We start from the raw sequence: 18,650 nt of genomic DNA, 5'->3' as shown, positions 1-18,650 counted from the left end.
GTAGCACAGTGGGAAAAACTCCTTTTGGAGACCAAGAGCTTGGGGTCAAACCCCACAGTTGCCATTTGTTCCTTCTGTGATAGGGAGAAGTAATTTCTTATCCTTAGTCCACAGTTTCCTTCCCTATAATCCTTATGTCTATGCTGTATCTGTGTATCTAGTACTTATGCATCCCTACAGAACTATTTCTTGAATGAATGGATACAAATTTGGTATCAGGTTTGGAGGGATACACATGGCTGAAAAGAGATGCAATTGAGGCTGGGAGAACAATTTATCTCATAGGACAGCCATGGGAATGAAGTGGTTTCTGTGAGAGATCATCTGACTGGAGTGAAAATCCTAGACTGGTGAAGGGGTTAGGGGAGTTCTGGAAGTGTGAGAAAGCCTTGAAAACTAAGATGAAGTATTTAGAATTGTTGAGTCAGAGAACAGGGAAGAGGATCATAGGCAGAGCTGAAAGGAGCTTTAAGAGTCATTCACAATCCATTGCCCACTACTGGGACATCTCTAAAGAAGGGGTCACAGAGGCAGTAAGGGGCAAAGATGGAATTTGAATGTAAATCTTATGCCTCTAAATTCATCACCTTTCCCACCATGCCATGCCTTCAGTAAAGAAGGGACATAAGAAAAACAGTGTTAGAAGATTATTTTAGCTTGTGGAGAGAGTAGAAACAGGGAAAGGATTTGGAAAATGAGTAGTTTCAGAAAAATGACAAACTTTTTTGACAAGATAAGTTTCATATATTAGTGGATTTTTCATCTAGAAATATCCTATAGGCAAAGGGAGAAATCAGAATAAAGAAAGGGTGAAATGGGTAGTTAAACTGAAGATGTACTATAGGTCTCAGAGTCACTCAAAAGTCACTTCCTAAACTGGGGACAATACAAATGAGGGATTACTAAAGATACTAAATATTCTAAAGGTATTAATTAAAACAAAACAATCATAGCAAATAAATGATTCAGGGGACATGTTGTCAATGAAACAAATGACTTGTGTGTTTATATTGTTTTTTTTCCTATTTAAAACTGTCATGCAAAGATTTAAATATTTTCTGTTATTTTCAGAAGCTGAACATTAAGGAACATTATATGCCAATTATTACTATCCATCCATCTAAACCAATAAATATAATTTTTTAAAAAGGAAGTCGTCAAGAAACTTAATGATTCAATTCCATAACATTCTATTCATTGGACACTTTCATTTATTTATTTGCTCACCAATTAATTAATTAATTAATTTTTCTGTCCATCCATCCATCCATCCATCCATCCATCCATCCATCCATCCATCCATTTAATTGTTAATAAAAACCCTTACCTTCTGTCTTAGAATCAATACTGTGTATTGGTTCCAAGGCAGAAGAGTGGTAAGGGCTAGGCAATGGGGGTCAAGTGACTTGCCCAGGATCACAGAGCTGGGAAGTGTCTGAGACCAGATTTGAACCCAGGACCTCCTGTCTCTAGGCCTGGATCTCAATCCACTGAGACACCCAGCTGCCCCCTCATTGGACACTTTTATATAGTGAAAAATACTTATAAAAAATGATTCAATAGGGTAAAGACTCAATATTTCTCATACAGAGTAGGAAGGGCCAAATGAGTGAATTACAAGATGTTATCACATTTCAATATAAAATTATTACTTCTGTCTTTTGCTAACAATTTAATGTCTAAATCATAGGACTTATTTAGTTTACAAATAAGATTAGTTCTGGCATAGAAGTTTGAGTAGTTATATTTGAAATTGATTAAAACCGAATTCAGAAGCTAGGCTAAAAGCTTCCAAATTATGTACTTCCAATTTTGTCATCCTACAAAATGTAATCTGGCTGAAGGAAAAGGGAAGCTCAACTATTCTTCTGCTTTAAACTATCATCTGCATATGATTACTTTAATGTATTTTTCTAGCTTTACCTCTCATTAACAACAGAATTAAATCCTTCCATTTCTTCTATCAGGTCTTCAAGGCCACCTATTAAATCTAATTTCTTAAAGAAATCATCCTCAGCATAAAGTGTGTTTGTTTTTATCACTGTCTTTGCATGTGTCAATAAGCCAACTCATTATCAATCCGTCACAGATTTTCCTATTATTCTTGAGGAAAATTTCCTGGCTTAAAGTATTTCCTGTGTTAACTATAACCTCATTATACATTCTTTATGCACTGTGTCTATGCTCATCAGTAATATTCATTTGTACTTTTTAGTACATTTCAACATTTTTAGTAAATGTTTGAGGTTCAGGAGTGGGTAAGCCACTCAGAATATATAGGGTTCTCTTGGCTCCATCAACTATTAGTGGGGTGATCTTAGAACTAGCCACTTTTCTGAGCCTGAGGTTTTTCCTTTTGTAAACTTGGGAGATGGATATTTGCTATGTTTACCTTGCAGAGTGGTTGGGACAATCAAATGAGAATACCATGCAAGTGCTATAAAAATGATATAGTAATATACAGATGGAAAACGTTATTCTAACATGCTAGATAATCTAGAAAGATCTTTTAAAAGTCTTTTCCTATATAAGAATATTGTGCTCACTTCAAGATCCATGAGGACACAGGCCATACTTTCTAATTCTTGGACCCGCTTGCTCAACCCAAGTACCTAGAAGAGCATCCAGCTCATAGCAAGTGTTAAAAAAGTTTGATAAGTGTAAATAACTGTTATAACTTTTTATTTATACTTATTATTTCTCTGTGCAAAGTAATATTAAAGGAAGAAAGTCTGCTACAACTTTCTTATTCCACAACCGCCTTAGGAATTGTGTAGCAACCAGAATTGAAATGGTTAAAAGGCTTTACTACAAGCATAATGTCCAGTGATAAAGTTCCCAAAGAAACAATAGAGTAAAGGAAAGTAATCATCCTTCCAAAAGCTAATGTTAAATTGTTTTCTATAAACTATCTAATGTGCTTTAGCTGAGAGTAAAATATTGTAGTTAGTTAAGTATAAGGCAATGTTTCTCATTGCTTACCTAGATCATGGAACCCTAATGAAATCGGTCTACTTCCCAGTCCAGAATAGAACGTAAATGTGAAATTGTCTTGCAGAAGCTGCATGATGCTACGGTAGCTCAATCCCATCCATGCAATGCAGAGGGAAAAGGGCTGGGTTTCTAGTCAGAAGACCATTGTTCAATTTCTATCTCTGACACTTGCTACTATGTAATCTAGGGTAAGTTATTTAAATTCTCCAGGCCTTAGGTTCCTCAGCTATAAAGGAAGGAGTTGGACTAAATGGCCCCAGAGAGTACTTTCTAACTCTAAATCAATGATCATAAGATGCCCTTCCTACTGTTAGTCAATCTTTTCCAAACAGTGACCTGGATAGACTGTGATTAGTTACATAAATACAGAAGAAAAGGAGAGTTGTGCTGAGTACAGAAACATAAACAATCTATGTAAGCAACATGTTAGATAATTTAAGAATCTTTAGGAGATACTGTGAAAGAAGGTTAATAAAATTGCTGCTCTGTGTACATGTAAGGATGCAGTGGGGGGGAGGGGGGTTGAGACTGAAATGGATGGATCTGTAAAGGGCTAAAGTAGCTAGAAAAGCAAAAAAAAAAAGGGAAGTATTAAGTAGAAAGACAATTAGAAAAGTATGGAGCTTTAAATATTTGATGAATATAGTTAATTTAAGTTCTATTCAATTTTGACTTATAAGCAAATGAACACAAAGCTAAGTAAAATTCTTAACAGAATCTGATAGTTTTCAAAACCCAAACTCAAGAGATCCAAAGGAGGGAATTGTCTTAACTTTTTCCAAACTTTAGTAACTATAGGTTACATTTTGGTGGCTGACGAAGACCAGAACCTGAACAACTTGTTCTATGTATGTGCTAGGCCAGTTCATTCAATGAATAGTTCTTGTTTTTTTTTATTGGCATCACTCAATTCCAGCATGCTTGGAAAATATAGATATTTCTAGACCAATGTCTTATGTTTCCATTTCTATTTCATTTATCAAAACAATAATAATTACATTCTATTCCACTTGGTCTTTGGGCATATTAATGACTTTTAAAATATAGCATTTAACATTTATTTTATAGTTATCACAAATCATTTCAAAGCAATCAAACATTTAGCAGAAGAATATAGCCTACCTACCTGAGACAAGGAGACAGAGACCCTCCATGGAGAGCAAACTACCTTGACCGGAATTTAGGAACTATTAAAGAGGTACCCTGGTTGACTGCCTCTGTTGCAAGGGTACATGGGGAAAGAGGTCCCCAAACTGTAAGTAACCAAGGCCCCAACTGAAAACTGTATAAAAATAAAGTCGTTCAACACAAAGTCCACAGATTGCCATTGACCCGCTTCCATCTCTTTTTCCAGAAGAGCAGGGAGGCAGTAACGCTGGAGAGCACTGGCCAAAGAAAGTATACCTGGATCTGCTGCCTGAGAATGAGCTGTGTCTAGAAGACCGACTAGAATAGGAGCTGTAGGATGAGGACCTGGACCGGGATCGTGAGGAGCCAGAACCAGAGTATGATGATGAACGAGATGATGACCTGATTAAAGAAGGGGAGGAAAAGTCATTTCATCAACTTAAGAATATTTTGTTACTTAACTTTGTTAACTTTCAGTTTTGAACAATATTGTGTTCTCCCCACAAAATTTATACCCCTTCTCCCATTTTATGGACACAACTCAGTCAAATCTATTTTTCATTATACATTAAGTCCTCTAATCCATCTCCCCTTCTACACTCCTCAGCCCAAACAAAAATCTAGGCCCTAAAAATTTTAAATGCATTCTCATGGAAAGCATTTAATATTATCATTCTGTAACACACTGATTCCCAACAGCTATTAAAGTCTAGCCTTAAAGGGGCAGGAGGGCCCATTGATTTTTGGTAGCCTTGCAAGAGAGATTTTATGTGACTATTACTAACACAACTTATGGAAAACTAGTACCACTGATCCTAACCTTCCCTTTTCTCCATGAGACCACCTCAAATGTTCTTTGCAATTTTTGTGCCTTTGGGAGTTAATTTTCACCTTTTAGATCCTCTATTTTCACTGGGAAACAACTTCACATAAGTTTCATTCACATTAAAAACTAGTCCAAAATGAAAACATAGCTGCTGTTAATGACAATAAACCAAACTACCTAATGAAGATAATGGAGGAATAACAGTCTTGTACTCTAAGCTGCCCTTTCTCTCCAAGTGCTCTTTTTACCTGGAGGAATTGGATGCAGATGCTGACGAGGCAGACGTTTTTCGACGCCTCCGTGCACGGCTCGGAGAAACGGACACGCCAAGTTTCTTCTTAGGGGACTTAGATCGCCGCCAAGGATCCTTCCATTCATCTGCTCTTTTAACTTGTGGGCCAGCTGATGTGGTTTCCTTCTTTGGTGGTTCAGGCTGACGGCTGAAAATATACACACATACCAATTTTAATGAAAGTGTCTATCATATGAGACTGATGTTCCAAAGCAGGGGGGAAAGTTACAAGAGTATTCTACCTCATAATTGTCATCTACCTCCTTTATCACCTAGCTTTGTGGTGAGAGGTCAACTTGTAAATAAAAGGCAAAAAGAAGCAACGAGGCACTTCCTCTTGGAGAAAATTATCTTTTAAAGGGAGATTCATTCACAACATTGAGTAAAGTAGTACAAGATTCCCTAACTCTTCTAACCCATCACAACAAAGGTCTGTCTATAAATTAAAAAATTCAGCCCTGCAAATATTAAAATGTAGAGCATGACTTTAAAGAGATCAATTTTACTGTTTTAGTAAGCAGTAAACTAATCAAATCATAAAACCAAAGAAATCCTAAGAAAAAGAATTAAGAAAGCAACTAGGAACCATAATGATTTATAAATAACCACGAACATAGGAAGTAAGATTCAAGGGTTATGGGTGATAGGGAGAAAGATAGTCTATAAGGCCTTGAATATAAACTAATCTACATGAGTAATGTTGATTATCAATTAAATGAGCTTGGTGGACAATGGCTTGTCAAACTGAACATAGTGAAAAATAATTTATTGAAAGCAAATCTCGGATGTGAGACTCCTGGAAAGAACTGCTCTCCAAGTGAATATCCTTACAAATGGATCCAGCTGACTAAAATGGTTCTTATAATTAAAGACATGATTTTGGCACAATATTTGAGGAAGGGCAGATGCCCAGAAGTTATGACTTGTTTTTGTTTAGACTCCATGATATAAATATATTCTGACAGACCTAGGTAGTATCATGTGCTAATGATAATAGTTTTGGATTTCATAAAGCTAATCATTACAGGTCCTGAGAAAGAAGTTCTAAGATAATCATTTATAGAATATTATAACAGATGAAGTTAAATCAGTAGAAAAAATAACTGGAAGAGAACATGAATGCTAGTGTTCCATCTTTTGCTTTTGGGATATATTCTTTTGTTAATAGCAGTGATAGGATTTGCTTAATTAGTCAACAAGTGTTTGTTCAATACTTGCTAGATACTTATTAGCACTATGCCTGTAATCTGGGGATACAAAACTTTAGGTGTAACAGCTCAATTAACCCGAGAACACATTACCACTAAAATTAGGATTAAAATTTCTCTAATCTCAGTTGAAGTCCCTGAACCATTGCTACATAACCATGTCCTACTGTATTAAAGTAAAACGGGAAGGAAATGAAAAACCAGATAATTCCATTCTGAGAAGGGCCATTAAAAAGATGCCTTTTCACCTTTTTTTACTTCTGAGATTGTCATCTTAGTTTAAACAGGAAGTTTGTGTTGCTTAATCAGGATTTGCCTTAATCATTACAGCATTTCAGCTCTGCTAAAATACTAATTTTAGTATTAAAATAACAAATAGAGGAGAGAAAAGATGGAATTAGAGAATTAAGAGGGGTTCTGTGCTCTGAACTTGGTCATAAAATTTAAAACTATGCTGTGAAAGGAGGGAAGGCAAATAAAGAAAGATATGGCTTGTCTCCATGTCCAAAAAGACTATTTTAGATTGTAGACAGACTGGTTAATCTAGGCTGTCCACAATCCTTTAGAGTCAACATTTTTTCTATGTAAGAACTTCCCACCTACTCTATAGATAAAATTATTTTGGAATCCAAATGAATTGGATGCTTCAACAAAAGCAATATTGAGCCTAGAAGGTACTTGTCTTCTTTTCACACAGTTGCATTACAGGAAATTCTAGCTATTATCCAAACATTCTTTCCAATGACATGAGAATTGGGACTACTCTGATGACAAGCAAGTGAAGAGGTAGTACTGGGTTTTTTATAGGCAGAGAAAGATTGCCAAAAAAGGCTGACTACAGGTATCTCTTTGATATCCCTTCCACATCTCCAGGATTAGGAGCACAGTACCCTTACAATGTGGAAAATTCATGTAAAATTCTTTGGCCTTCCTTTTGTACCAGAGAAGTGATTTTTTCTCTTATGGAGCATTTAAAGTAAAAGAAATTATGTATATTTGTGGCATTAAAAGATAAAATATGTTGATATTACACAATACCATACATATATTTTATGCACTTCCATGTTTCTAAACTTTTTCTGTGTCATCTGCTGATCTTCATGTGTCATTTACAGCTTCTGCAAAATTCTCCCAAATTCCCATTTGGGAATTTGATTTCTTATGTTGACCCGCAATATGTCAAAATATACTATCAATAAGAGAAAAGCTTCAGTATAGGCAACGTTTTATTTATAATCTTTGTTCTTTATACCACTTCTTGATGATTATCCATACAAGAAATGAATATAATACTATACTCCACTTGCTTTGTTCTTTTCTTCAATTTGGGTAATATAGAAGATTGTTTTTGTCCACTTGAAGAGTTTTCTTCATTTACCTTACACTTAGTGGAAAAAATATACTTGATAAATCTTTTATGTACCCTCACAAATTAATCAGTGACTATCAAGGAAATACTTAATGCTTAATTTGAATGAATAAATATAAAAGCATTTATTAGGGGCAGTTAAGGAGAGACTTTCTAGCTGTATGTCCCTAGGCAAGTAGCTCATATTATTACTCTTCTGCCTTGAAACACATATTCAGCATTGAAGCTGACAGAAGGTAAGCATTTAAAAATAAATAAAAGCATTTATTAACTGTTTTATTAATGCCAAATGCTATAATCATTTGGGATACAAAAAGAAAAAAGGAGACAATGTGGTTTAATGATCAAATTGGAGGAGACAACATATATGAAAGACTTACGGTGCTAAGGGTACTAGGACAGAACAGAGGGTAAAGCTTAAGGAATTTTAGTTCAGAGTCAGGACTCACTGGAAGATTTGTAATTGGTGACCCTAAAATCATTCAAATAATGTGAATAGCAATGTTCAACCATGCTCATATTTTCTTCTGGGTAGGGTGCCCGATGAGGTCAGGGTATCCCTGACCGGGGATTTCCTTCCTTGTATGGGAAGGCAAAAGGGAAAGGAAATTTTATGAAGGAGAAATATGTATAATAAAGATGATAAAAAGGCAAACAAAAATACAGGATAAGTAAATATAAAGAAATAAAAATAAATAAAATAAGGTATAGCATTATATATTAAGATCCATGGATGTGAGGAAATCCACAAACTGTAGGGTTGAGACACATAATTGAGGATATTTGGGTGAAAGTCAAAAGAGGGAAAATGAAAGTGATTTTGCCACTGTAGAATACTGAAAAAGTAAACAGATAAAAAGTTAATGAAATACAGAGTCATTCCATAACAGAAATGGAGGATTTTAATCAACCAGAACTCCTCTCTTCAAAAGGCAAAGTAGCTAATCTTGAATTGTCTTAATTTCATTTTCCAAAAGGTAGAGGAATCATCAAGGGGAAATTATATTCTGGAACTGATTCTCAAAAATAGGAAGGAACTGGTTTCTGAGATGGATGGAAATTATGGGGACCTAAGTGGTGTGCATTCCATTTTAGAGTTTGTGATAAAGAAGAAACCTACACGGTCTGATATGAATCCAAGATTTTAGGAGAGCAGATTTCAAATGGTTCAGTGGAAAGGTAGGTTCTTTTAGTCTAAAATGCTTTAGAAGTCAATCTAGGAATGATGAGATACTGAAAAATAGAATTCTAAAGATACAAAGGGAAGTAATACCATTGAAATAGATTAAAAAGGATTTGTTTGGTGAGATTAGTGTAAATGCACATGGAACTAATCAACCAATATTTTAAAAAATAAATGTAAAGAAGCTGTAAGCAATGCCAGATAACAGAAGATGGCCTGGTTCTGTAAAAATAGTGCTAGGGATATGAAAGCTCAAGAGTGAGCTACGGATAATACAAAGCATTTTGTTTTTTTCTTAGTTATATTGGGGGGAGGAGGATGAGGATAAAAGAAGGGATAGCATCTTTACTTAGAATGGATGAGATAACTGATAAATAGAATTCTTATTTTGTTTCTGTTTTCTCTGAAGAGAACACTGGTAATCAAAAAACTGAAAATCAAAAAACTTGATAGCAAAGTTAAGAGATTGTAAGAAGTATACCTAGGTTACTTGATGACTTCAATTCATCTGGTCCAGGTGAAGTACATACTTGGGTCTTAAAAGACTTGGCAGACACATGATCACTGAGCAACTCATAGTGATGTCTGAAAGATCATGGAAAACAGAAGGGAACCACAAGACTAGAGAATAACAAATGTTGCTCCCAATTTTCAATAAAAGGAAGAGAATAGAGTCAAGAGTCTACAAACTACAGGACAGTGAACTTGATTTTGGTTCCCAGAAAAATTCACGTTTGTTAAAAACAAAATGTTTTAAAAAACAAAACCCACACAAATCAGACTAACCTAATTTCCTTTTTTGAAAGGACAACTAAACTAGAAGATGAGGTGAACAATGTGGCCATAAATTTACCTTGATTTTAGCAAAGCTTGTGTTATGTTATTGTGGTGGAGAATATGGAGAGATATGGAATCAACAATAACATAATTAGATATATCCTGAATTGCTGGACCTAAAGAGTAGTTGTTAAAGAGTTATGTCAACATAAAGAACATATCAGGAGGTCTCTAGTGTAGTACACCAAGGATCTGTATTTGTCTAGTGCTATTTAACATTTTAACGTCTTGTCTAAAGGCACAAGTAGTATGCACATCAAATTTACAAATGACACTGGTTGGGATAGCTAACACAATGGATAAAAGAATCAAGACATCAAAGGATCTTGATAGGCTACAGTTGGTAGGTGGAATCTAATAAGATGCAATTTGATGGGGATAAATGTAAACTTCTTGTTGCTGGGAAAAATAAACAACAAATCTAAGAAGACACAGATAGAGAACAGTCATTCCCAAAAAGGATCTGGGGTTTTAGTGTGCTTAACATGTATCATCAGTGAGATACAGTAGCCAAAAGAACTAATTTGATGTTTTAGCTGAATTAAAAGGGATGGCTTCTAGAACAGGGAGTGATGATCTCATGGTATTTGCCCTGCTTAAGATCTCATCAGGAGTATTATGTTCAGTCTTGTTGGTCAGTCAATAGTCAACAAACATTTATTTAGATTTTACCATATGCTTGAAACTGTGATAGGTATACAAAGAAAGGCAAAAATATAGTCTTTGCCTTCAAGGAGCTCATAGTCTAAGAAAGTTGATGTCATGTTAAATAGTTGTACATATAAGACATACACATGTAAATGGGAAGTGATATCAAAAGAAAGGCACTAGTGCCTAGTTCTGTTACTAATCTGGGCACTGGGTTTAAGAAAGACACTGATAATGTCCAGAGGCGGCTTATGACAGTGAAGGGCTCTGAGACATGAGGATCAGTTCAAAGAAGTGGGCATGGTTAGCCTGCAGAAAAGATTCAAAGAGGACATGGTAATTTTTTTTTGGTATCTAAAGGCTGTCATACTGGAGGAAAAGATTAGATTTGTTCTGTTTAGCCAGGAGTGTTGAAGTTGCAAAAAAGTAAATTTAGACTTGATTCTAAGAAAAGACTTCCTAACATTTAAAACTATACCAGAATGGGGACTGTCTTAAGACATGGTAGGTTCCTGTACTTTCTCTCTAAGCTTCTTTCAAATTATATCCAAGTTCAATTTATTTGCTTATCTGTGTATTTAATGGTGGATGAAGGTTGCCCCCAATTCCTAATTATCTATTTCCTTTTCAGTTCTTTTTTTTACCTGGAAAACTATCTTCTACATCATTTTCTCATTCTTGCTGTTTTAAAACCTGGCTCTAAAATCACATCCTCTAGCAAATTTTCCATGAATAGTTTATATGTGTAGATTATCTTAGTTTCTGTATACTTAATAATTATACTCTACATCTTTTGGTAATTCTTCAAAAGCAGAATTTCATTCATGTTTCTTAGGGTGCTGAGTAAAGTTCTACATGCATTGGGATATCATATAAATTCAAGATACATATCCTATACAACTCCTATAACAAAGTTCAAACATACCATAAGTTGTTAGTTCAAAATGAATTTAACAACTGTCACATATCAAAAGTTTTAATAAACTAGAAGGGTCAAAACTTTACATTTGTAAGGTATTTCTAAAATGAAAAAGATGTCTTACAATATTTATAGAAACCCTTTTCTGGTAGGAGCAAAGAAGTGAAGATAATGTAGATGCCCATATTATTCTGGTAAGAAATGATGAATATGAGGATTAGAAAGGTATGGAAAAATTTATATGAACTGATACAAGGAGAATTAAGAAGAACTAGGAAAATAATATGAATGTAAACAATGAATGAACAATGTAAACAGAACAATAAAACTATAATTGAATGCTGTAAAATGATAATCACTAAACTTGTCTTCAAAGAAATGAGAAGACACCTTCCTTTCTTTGCAAAGAACTGTATGTAACACTTCAGATAATGTCAGACTTTTTGCTATATTGGTTATTTTGCTGAATTGTTTTGGTTTCTTTCTTTTATCTTTTATTATAAAAAGTTCAGAGATCTCATAAGGGAATGGAGAAGGGATATATTGGAAAATGCAAGTTATGTAAAAACAAAAAATATCAATAAAACTTAAAGTTTTTTTAAAAAAAGATAGTTGAAAAGGGAAGCAATTTTCTATAAATAACCGATCACCACTTGTCTTTTTCACTTTGCTGCTTGCTTGTTCATATTTTCAAGAAGTTCAATGGTCAGGATATAGAATGATCCTTAATAGCAAGAATACCTTCAAAAGATGTTATTTCATCCTTGTGGGTACTTTCTACTCATATAGATCACTTCTTTAGGCCTTACTAGATGGTTTTCATGAATTAGCATGAATGTTTTTCTAATGATAAAATTTAATAGTGATAGACCTTATTTGGCTTGGTACTGTAATGTCATTGGTGAAAGAAACTCATTCCAGAACAGATCCAATTTTAGAGCCTTAAGAGAGATTTGTGAAGATTGGATTTGGCCATCTCCTGATTGTAACAAGGTACTTAGCTCTTCCTTGATTGTGAAGATAAAATTGTAGTCCCCTGTTTATTTTTAGATCTTAATCCCTAAAGTGTTAACTCAGTATTTAAGTAGATATACCTATTTTAACTACATTTAGGGGAGGTGACACAAGGTCTTTAAATAGAGGAAACAGAGGCACATAAGGATTAATCGACAGATCAAGATCATTCAGTCACTCGGAGTTGGACTGGAAGAAGACACTCGGAATTGGAGCAAAGAGAGACACTTGAGGAGAGACTGGAAGACAGTCACTCAGACTTGGAGTGAATTTCACTTGGCTATGGAATTCGATCTCTGGAGAAACTCGTACAGCAGACCTCAGACTGCTTTCTTTTTAGACGGTCACCGTGGTGAGTGGTGAGTGAAAAGGCCCACTGTCTTGAGACTCCTTTCCCCTGGCTGGTGCCTGAGAATTTCTACCTGGCTCAGAGGAAGCCAGAGCGCGCCCGCATGTGTGTCTGTCTATCTCTGTGTCTCTCTCCCCCTTAATATCTTCCCTCTATTGTAAATAAACTACCATAAATTCCATTTACTTTGGTAATTCAGTTTGGGATTTAGATATTAAATCCCTGGTGACCACAAATTAATTACTCAGTCCAACCAATAATTTTAACAGATGCTTGTGGTGACTGAGAGGATGACTGATTTGGCCACTGTCACATAGTCAATGTCTCAGAGTTAGGTTGAATGGGTCTTTCTGAATGGGAGGATAACTCTCACACTGATCTCTGTGATAAACATAACAAAACAATAATCACAACGATGAAGAGTTTTAAAAATATTTTCTTAGTTTTAATTTGGGTGTTTAACTTGTACATGTAGAGTTGGTTATCTTCACCAAAAGTGAGAAAGAAAACAACCTTTATCTTTTGAAAGGAAAAAAATTGAATCTAGGGAACTACCAGGTAAGAAACCTAAGTCTACCAAAGGTAGCATAGCACCTTTTTTTTTGCAACAGTCTTAGAGATTTGCCTAGAGAACTAAAATGTTAAATGAATTTACCAAAGGTTAAATAGTCAGTACATTAGATACATTAGAAGTGGGGCTGGACATATCACTGCTGGGTTTGAACCCCAAAGAGACAATAAGGAAAAAGACAAAAATATAGCCATGCTCTTTGTGGTGGCAGAAAATTGGAAGATGAGGGAGTGTCCCTCAAATGGGGAATGGCTGAACAAATTGTGGTATCTGATGGTGATGGAATACTATTGTGCTCAAAGGGATAATGAACTGGAGGAATTTTGTGGGAACTGGAAAGAACTCCAGGAATTGATGCAGAGTAAAAGGAGCAAAATCAGGAGAATGCTGTACACAGAGACTGATATACTGTGGTGCAATCAAATGTAATGGACTTCTCTACTAGCAGCAATGCAATTATCAAAGACAATTTGGAGGGACTTATAAGAAAGAATACTATCCGCATGCAGAGAAAGAACTGTGGGAGCAGAAACACAGAAGGAAAACATATGATTGATCACATGGTTTGATGGGGATATGATACTGGATACTGACTTGAAATGATCATTCTATTGCAAATATAATATAGAAATAGGTTTTGAACAATGACACATGTAAAACCTAGTGGATTTGCTCATTGTTTCTGGGGGGGGGGAGGATGGGAGTGAAGGAACACGAATCATATAACCATGGAAAAATATTCTAAATTAACTAATTAAACAAAAATTTTTTTTAAAAGTGGGGCTAGAATCCAAGTCTTCCTGGCTTCTAGGCTAGTTCTGTAACTTGGAGTAGACAATTCTTATCGTTTTTCATTTTCCTTAGGCCCAGTCTAAATTTGCCCCATTGTAACTTCTACCTATTTTTCTAAGTTCTAAGTTCTACTGGTGCCAAATAGAACAAATATACTCCACCCTTAAGTTTTTTTCCTGGCCAAGTATCTCTATTTTTGAATCCTTTCTTTCTGTGTCATGATTTCAGGATTCTCTTCACTATCCTAGCTGGCCTTCTCTGGACTCCCCAAAACATGATAATCAATTTAATAGGCTTTTGTTGAGTTTACTATGAGCCAGATTTTGGGGTACAAAGACAAAAACCAAGTATGCCCTATCTTCAAAGAGCTTATATGCTACTAGCTAGAAGTACATATACATATGTGTGTGTGTGTATATATATATATATATATATATATATATATATATATATATATATATATATATATATTAAAATATATATGTAAAATATATAAAATAAATAAAAGGTAAATTAGATTGAGGAAGAACACTAACAGGAAAGGAAGGAGATCAGGAAAGGCTTTTTGGAAGAAGTGCTATCTGTATATATTGTATTCTGAAGGAAACTAGAGATTATATGAGGTAGAGGTGATGAGGGAGAATGTTATGGGTCCAGGGGTCAGCTTGTGCTTGGGAGATTGGATATGGCATATGGAAGACCTTAAGTATTGAAGTTTGGCAAGAATGTTGTGTGAGAAAAGTAAGATCCTAGAAGTAGAGCCGCAAAGATCTCAGAGGTCAACTAATTCACTTTTCAAGTACTTTTCCCTTCCATTCTCATTTTAAAAATGAGGCCCAGGAAGGCCAAGCCACTTGTCCCAAGTTACCCAGGTAGTGTCATAATTGATTTATGAATGAAAGTAGTGCTTGTTCCATATACAATAAGCAATGTGTAGTTGATTTAAAAAGATAGGTTGGAAACTGATTATGAAGGGATTTAAATGTTAGACAGAATTTGCATTTTTAAAAGTACCAGAGGTTTTTTCTTTTGTTTGATAGCTTTGGAATTTGGCAATTACATTCCTGGGAGTTGTCCTTTGGGGGTTTAGTGTAGAAGGTGTTCTGTGAGCTCTGTCAGTGGCTGTATTGCCCCCTTGTTCTAGAATCTCTGGGCAATTTTCTTTGATTATATCTTGTATCACCATGTCCAGTTTGGTGTTTATTTCTGGCTTTTCTGGGAGTCCAATTATTAAATTTTCTCTTCTCCCTCTATTTTCCAGATCTATCACCTTGTCGGTGAGATATTTTATGTTCTCTTCTAATTTCTTGGTGTTTTGGCTTTGCTTTATTAGTTCTTGCTTTAAAGCCTGGTTTTCTTTTACAGTTTGGTCAAACTGGTTTTGTAGATGCATGAATTTCTTTTGCATTATTTCCCACTTTTCCTCCCAGAGGGCTTCCATCTTTTTGGTCATTTCTGATTCAAATTCTTCATGGGTTTGTGGAGAGTTTCTATTTCCTTTGGAAGATTTTGGAGAATTTTCTTGTATATCTTCTTCTATCTGCTCTGTATTTTGTATTTTGGCTCCATAGAATGTGTCCAAAGTCGCCCCTTTCTTCTTATTTTTCTTGGTATTTTGGGGCTTCTGTGCTTCTGTGGAGTTTGTCATCTCTGAATGTGGAGGATTAGCTTTTCTTATCTCTGTCTGGTGATCAGAGGCTTTAGTCCTGGGCAGATGGTTCTATGAGCTTTCCCTGGGTTAAACTGAATATGCCTCACTGGAACTGGAACGGAAGGGTCGGACCACGAGGCCACACTCTCCCCCCGGCTCGCTTTCCGGAAGTTGCCTTCAGAATCGCTGGCCACGAGGCTGTTTTGTCGGCCTGCGGGGGGGATGGGCTGCAGCTTTCCCAAGCTCTGAGGGCAAGGACTTTCACTGAGACTTGGATAGCAGGATCCAGCCCATGAGGCTGTCTTGCCCGCCCTGAGGGTTGCTGTTGTTTAGACCAGCTCTCTGCAGCGGAAGCCCCAGGCAGTAACTTTCACTGGGACTCGGGTAGAAGGCCCTGAGGGTTCTGCTCTCTGAGCCCGGCTGGGCTGCGGCTTCCGGGAGCCTTGGACTCTGCGCTCCTACCCCTGAGGTCCGAGTGATCTCGGGTTCTGGCTTTTGAGGGGAGCCGTACCTTTTGAACCGGGTCCAGGTCCAGGAGGAGGGTTCCCAGGGTCTGTGCTGTTGATCGTTTTGAATTTCGGCGCCTTAGGAGCTTATAGTTTGAGATCGGTCGGGAAGGGTTTTCCGGAGATCTGAGCTTTAGCTTTCTCTAAGCCGCCATCTTAACCGGAAGTCCTTTGAATGAAAGTAGTGCTTGTTCCATATACAATAAGCAATGTGTAGTTGATTTAAAAAGATAGGTTGGAAACTGACTATGAAGGGATTTAAATGTTAGACAGAATTTGCATTTTTAAAAGTACCAGAGGTACAGAGATTCTTGAAACTGGAAATGATCTAGGTAGGCTTATACTTTAAGATGACAAAATTTCCATTTCTTTGGAGTTTATATTGAGTCTAGAGGCAATGTGATAATGGGGTTGAACTAGGTGGTGATTCTACAGGTCTAGAAGAAGGGGTGAGATATAAGAAATGGTGTGGAGGTAGAACTGATCAGACTTAGCTGACTGCTTAAGAAAGGAGTTGTGATGAAGAAGAATTAAGATCAAAAGACAAAATACCAAAGATGACACTGAGTGTACTGAAAAGAAATAGAGAAATTAGGTAGGGAGAGGAGATATGGGGGGAGAAAATCGTGAAGTTCTATTTTAAACATTTTGAGCATAAGATGCCTATGGGAAATTCAAGTGGTGATATAGGAATGGGGCTCAGAAGAGTTGAGATTTGTATAGTTGTGAGTCATTTGTATTGAGATAAACTGAACCTATGGGAGCTATGTACTCACCAACCTCAAGTGATTACATAGAGAAGGGTCCAGGGCAGAACCCCAAGGAATACCCACTCCCCAAAAAAGGTGAGGAGAAGGGGACTGTTGGAAAATATCAGAATAGGGTGTGAAGCTTCCTCACTCTCTTAATACTCCACAGAATCAATGCTAAAAGTGGTAAAAACAGACAGAAGTTCAGAGTGAAGCTGAACAGCCAGGGAGAACTCTGGAGGAAGGTTCTTGACTTTCCTGGCCTCAGACCCAGCACTATAGGCCCTGGGACAAGAGCAGAGCCAATAGAGTGAACTCAACAAGGTAGCCCCTGGGGGCAGGATTGACTACCTCATCTTGTTTGCTAAGCCTCTGATGCTAGGCAGCAGAGGGCCCTAGGAATAGCTATGTTTGCTGTGGCCTTGGTTCCAGAGACCCCAACTGACCCATAGAGGCTATAGCACCATGCCATAAAGGCAGGAACCCAAACCTCTCTGCTAATAAAGGAGGGGGTACAGATTAGACACCTGCTCTTTTACAGGCTGCATTAGTAAGAGAGGAGTGAGGAAGGAGTGCACTCAGGTGAGTGTGTTTGCTGAGGGACAGGATGTCAGCTGGGGTAACTCTCAGGAGAGTAGAGTCCCTGGCTGCTGTTATAGGGGGAAAACTATGTGCCTGCGGTTAGAATGGCAGAACTGCCCATGGGCTCTGGTTGGAATACCCGAGGTCAATCATGGACCAGCATTTGAGCAACTGGGATTACATCTGACCTTGGACTATAAAAACTGGATTAACTAACTAGGACCCAAGAAAACACACAAAAAATTCTGAGACCTGAGGTAACATATCCCCAAAAACATATTTGAGACTCCAGCCAAAAGTTGATAATTAAATCTATTGGCTTGGCAATTAAAAGTTTTAAAAATAAAAAAAAATGAGCAAGCAAAGGAGAAATTACCCAATTATTGATAGCTATTATGGGAACAGAGAAAGCCTCAGTTTAAACTTAGAGGAGAGTGAAGTGAAAATAACTACTTCAAAAACAGTAAAGAAATAAAAGAAATGGACAAAAGCTCAAAAGAGCTTTTGTAAGAGTTTCAAAAAGATCTCAAAAACCAAATGAGTGAGGATGAAGAAAAATTAGGAAAAACAACATAAAAGCAATGCAAGAAAATAAAGAAAATTATGAAAGATCACCAAAAATAGAAAGAGATCCAGAAATTCACAGAAGAAAATAATGTATTAAGAACTAGAATTGGACATGGAGAAGCTAATGATTTCCCAAGATGAGAAGAAATAACAAAGCAAAATCGAAGATTAAAATAATAAGAGTATATGAAACATCTTATCACAAAAACACTGATCTAGAAAATAGATCAAGAAGAGACAATCTAAGAACAGCTGGACTCTTGTATAGTTTTGATAAAAAAAAAAGTTTAGACACCATACTCCAAGAAATCAAGGAAAACTACCGCAAAATTCTAGACTCAGAGGTTTAAATAGAAATGGAAAGAATCTATTGATCACTACCTCAAAGAAACTCAAAGATGAAAATGCACAGCAACATCATATGTTAAGTTCTGTAGCTCTCAGGATAAAAAAAAAGTACTACAA

General features: G+C 36.3%; 1 protein-coding gene across 16 annotated transcripts in view; it reads right to left on the bottom strand.

Moving 5' to 3' along the window:
• ZC3H18 (zinc finger CCCH-type containing 18) overlaps positions 1 to 18,650 on the bottom strand; it is a 95,240-nt gene that overhangs the window by 26,884 nt on the left and 49,706 nt on the right. For all 16 annotated transcript variants that reach the window (XM_007477291.3, XM_007477297.3, XM_007477295.3 and 13 more), the window contains 2 exons: positions 5,197 to 5,388; positions 4,399 to 4,524 (listed from right to left, as the gene is read on the bottom strand). In XM_007477291.3, the coding sequence (XP_007477353.1) occupies positions 4,399 to 4,524; positions 5,197 to 5,388 (318 nt within the window). The remainder of the gene's footprint in view (positions 1 to 4,398; positions 4,525 to 5,196; positions 5,389 to 18,650) is intronic.

The sequence above is a fragment of the Monodelphis domestica genome, chromosome 1 (genome assembly GCF_027887165.1).
Source record: "Monodelphis domestica isolate mMonDom1 chromosome 1, mMonDom1.pri, whole genome shotgun sequence".
Lineage (NCBI taxonomy): Eukaryota > Metazoa > Chordata > Mammalia > Didelphimorphia > Didelphidae > Monodelphis > Monodelphis domestica.
The sequence above is the reverse complement of the archived record's forward strand: the minus strand, read 5'-3'. Positions and strand labels throughout refer to the sequence as shown.